A 3,177-nucleotide genomic window follows, 5' to 3' on the forward strand; every position below is an offset into this window, starting at 1 on the left:
TGTGTGTGCGTGCGTGTGTGTAAGAGAGGGGAGGGGAGTTTAAAAAAAGAGATGGAGAGACATGACTGTGACAGATCTGTCCTAGAAAAGTAGAAGGGATGAAGCAGGGATGCTGTGGTGAAGGAAATGCAGGTTAACTCTGGTTGGTGTTCACAGTAACCAGAATAACATTAATTTCTATTCCATATCCTTTAAAATAACCTGTTATCATGTCTTACATTCTGACACAGAGTCTCCTTTTTTCTAATGACTCAGCTGAAAATTTAAAGAACAAGTCTCCAAATTACAGCCATTAATGGCCAAAATGCCTTTTTCTGGAAGATTAATGCAAAATAAATACAATATAGGTCTCGACAGGTCTTTTTTTAAGTTACAGTTTGTTGATTCAAGAAAACACAATGCCTCAAAACATTTTAAAACTGCACTGTACATAATAATTAGCATTCATTAAGCTACAGACTTTACTACTATGCATGACAATATTTGACAGTATTTAATTTAGGCCGAGTTTATTTATGTCTCACCCGCACAACATGCTGTTTAAGTCCTTTAGTTTCAGTTTGGGAAGTCCTTGAATTTGACGCCAATTGTTGACTTTATTGATTTCTCTGTAGGACTCCCAATCACTGATTAAGGTTGTCCTACCCCTCGTTTTACACAGTTATCTCATTAAGTCAATAATACACATCAGCACTTTACTTCCAATGATATGTATATCATATCCACGTGTTTCTATTGTTCTCTCACAGTTACTAAGTATATTTTTGGTAGAAGGTGAAATATCTATGTGTAAATTACGCGCTATATTCACCCAGCATTAAATCTGGCACACTATAGCCTACATGTTTGCCATGTCCTTTGTGCACCGTGCCCACAATGAACCCAATAATTATCCTGTACCTTCTAAAAAATCAAATAAAAGAAGAGTGTGAGCCAGCAGACACACAGGTAAGCACTCACCCGTGAACCAGGCTTCTGTGCGGAGACTTGCGGCAGGTAGCAGAGAAACAGAGGCGCCAACAAGTGAGAGAAGCTGCAAAGAAGAAAACTTGACAATAACATAATTGATGGTCGGTGAGCGCAGAGCAGGCAGCGGCAGGTAGACTGCGTGTGTCCGTCTGTCACACTGATGATCAACAGGTCCAAACCGGAGGGGGGACAGAAATAACACGCTCCAAAAACACTCCTTCACTCTACTTTCCCTTTTTCTTTCAGTTATTTTCCTTTTGTCTACTTCTCCAATAACTATTCACATAGTGCCACGCGTGGGATGAGAGATCAGGACTCGGCGGTGACCATGGTGACTGGTTTTATCCACTGCGGGAGGATCAGCTGTTCATCGCGGCTTCCACAGGTTGAGTCGCGCCTGTATCCATTGCAACTTCATTTAAGAGCAAAGAAGGGAGAAGCGCCACTGACCGACAGTCCGACCGTCCAATGAGCAGCGAGGGATGCTGTTAAAAGCCACGCCCACCTCTTTTTTTTTTTTTTTTTTAACCGAGCCAAGATTAACTCTCCACAGAGGAGAGAGAGCTGCTGTGGTCAGTTAGGAGAAGGAGACTCAGCAGCTGCAGGGACACTCAGTGTATTATCATCAGGCTTTGAGAACAGGGACAATGGCCGAGCAATTGTGAAGTCAAATTTTAGGTTCTCATCCCCATTCAGAGACACATAAAGCTCTTTAATAGCCTAGTATCCTGCTGCCGTGACATTTAGCCTGTGTACTTGGGTTACAATGGAAAACATCTATTGAATAAAGTCAATAGCTGTCACAAGCACTACAGGGGGTCAGCCTGTGTTTGTAGATTTGGCTGTTTGTGTGTGTGTGTGTGTTAGAGGGATGAGGATTCAGTGGTTGATTGGGCAAAAACAGCTGTGCACCAAATCCCTAATTATTGCTCATTATTTCACTTATTTTCAAGAGTAAACCTTATAGCAGCTGATCACCATAAAGAAAACAGCATGAGGAAAATTTTTTCAAAATAAATAATGTTTAGTTAAATTAAAAAGTTCATCAACAGATTGCAGTGTTAACACAAATTCATTAGTATGTTTCGAGAGTCATGATTTTTGATTTTGACAAAATCTCATTAATAAAGAATAACAATAAATGAATGCTTGATTTGATCGTATACATCAAAAATGGGTTTACAATGCGCTATAAGGAAGAGTAAGACTGGGTGATAAGTCTGGAATAAATATTGAATTATCAAGAAAACATTTTTACCTTTATCAATAGTCAAATGTATAATGAACACTATCAAATAGAACTCTTCACTTTGGTAAAACACCTTGATAACAAATTAGGTTTTTAACAACAGTTTGCAGGGAATTATGTTTTTGGGAAACAAATTTTTGTCAATAACAGAATGTAATCATATCGTCACAATAAAATACATTAAGTCAGTTTATGATCATATTCAGTGGTGGAATGTGACACATATTTACTAAAATACTACTTCATACTTCTACTCAACAACATTTTGGTGGGAAATATTAAATTTTTTACTCCGCTGCATTAATTGTTATATTACAGATTAAGATTTTAGATGTAAAACATATTGTGATCTTATAAAAATATGATGCACTTTTGTAGATTAAACACATACAGACAAATACACATTAATTAAGAATTAATAATAATTAATACACAGTAATAATAATCCAATAGTAGGCTGTATTGATAATAGTATAACAATGACTTGGGACCATTTTTTTGTATTATGTTTACTTTGATTTGTGTTCAAGTACATTTAGCTAATAATACTTTAATTCATTAAACTTTAAGTATTTCTACATTGCAGTTTTCCTACTTTTACATAAGTAAAGGCTCTTTTCTTGTCCAGCCTGACAGAAAAACTGGACTCATAAAACTGCTCCCACACTGTAGTCCTGTCATCCCACAAACTCTCAACTTCTGGCTCCCACGTCCTCTTTCTCTCTGTGCTCTCTCTTTCTCCATCCTTTTTCCCTTTCAGATAAATTGTGTGGCCCATTGAGAGCGAGTTAAAAAAGAAGGTGGAGAGACCAAAGAGGGTGAGCGAGGGAAGCAGAGTGTTGAGTGCAGGTGTCCAGCTTCAGTTCAGCAACCCCTCAATCCCCAGAAACCGGGCTTTTAAGAGCTGAAAAGGGCCATCCGGTCACCCTTTGCTGGAATGGGCAACCCCCCCCCCCCCC

General features: G+C 38.5%; 1 protein-coding gene across 3 annotated transcripts in view; it reads right to left on the reverse strand.

Moving 5' to 3' along the window:
* The window catches only part of smoc1 (SPARC related modular calcium binding 1), a 48,517-nt gene extending 47,157 nt beyond the window's left edge, over positions 1-1,360 (reverse strand). For all 3 annotated transcript variants that reach the window (XM_035674320.1, XM_035674318.1, XM_035674319.1), the window contains exon 1: positions 961-1,360. In XM_035674320.1, coding sequence (XP_035530213.1) covers positions 961-1,062 — 102 coding nt within the window. In that variant the 5' untranslated portion in view covers positions 1,063-1,360. The remainder of the gene's footprint in view (positions 1-960) is intronic.
* Positions 1,361-3,177: the final 1,817 nt, after the last annotated feature.

Source organism: Morone saxatilis, unplaced genomic scaffold (genome assembly GCF_004916995.1).
Source record: "Morone saxatilis isolate NCDOM2014 unplaced genomic scaffold, NCSU_SB_2.0 Contig3, whole genome shotgun sequence".
NCBI lineage: Eukaryota > Metazoa > Chordata > Actinopteri > Moronidae > Morone > Morone saxatilis.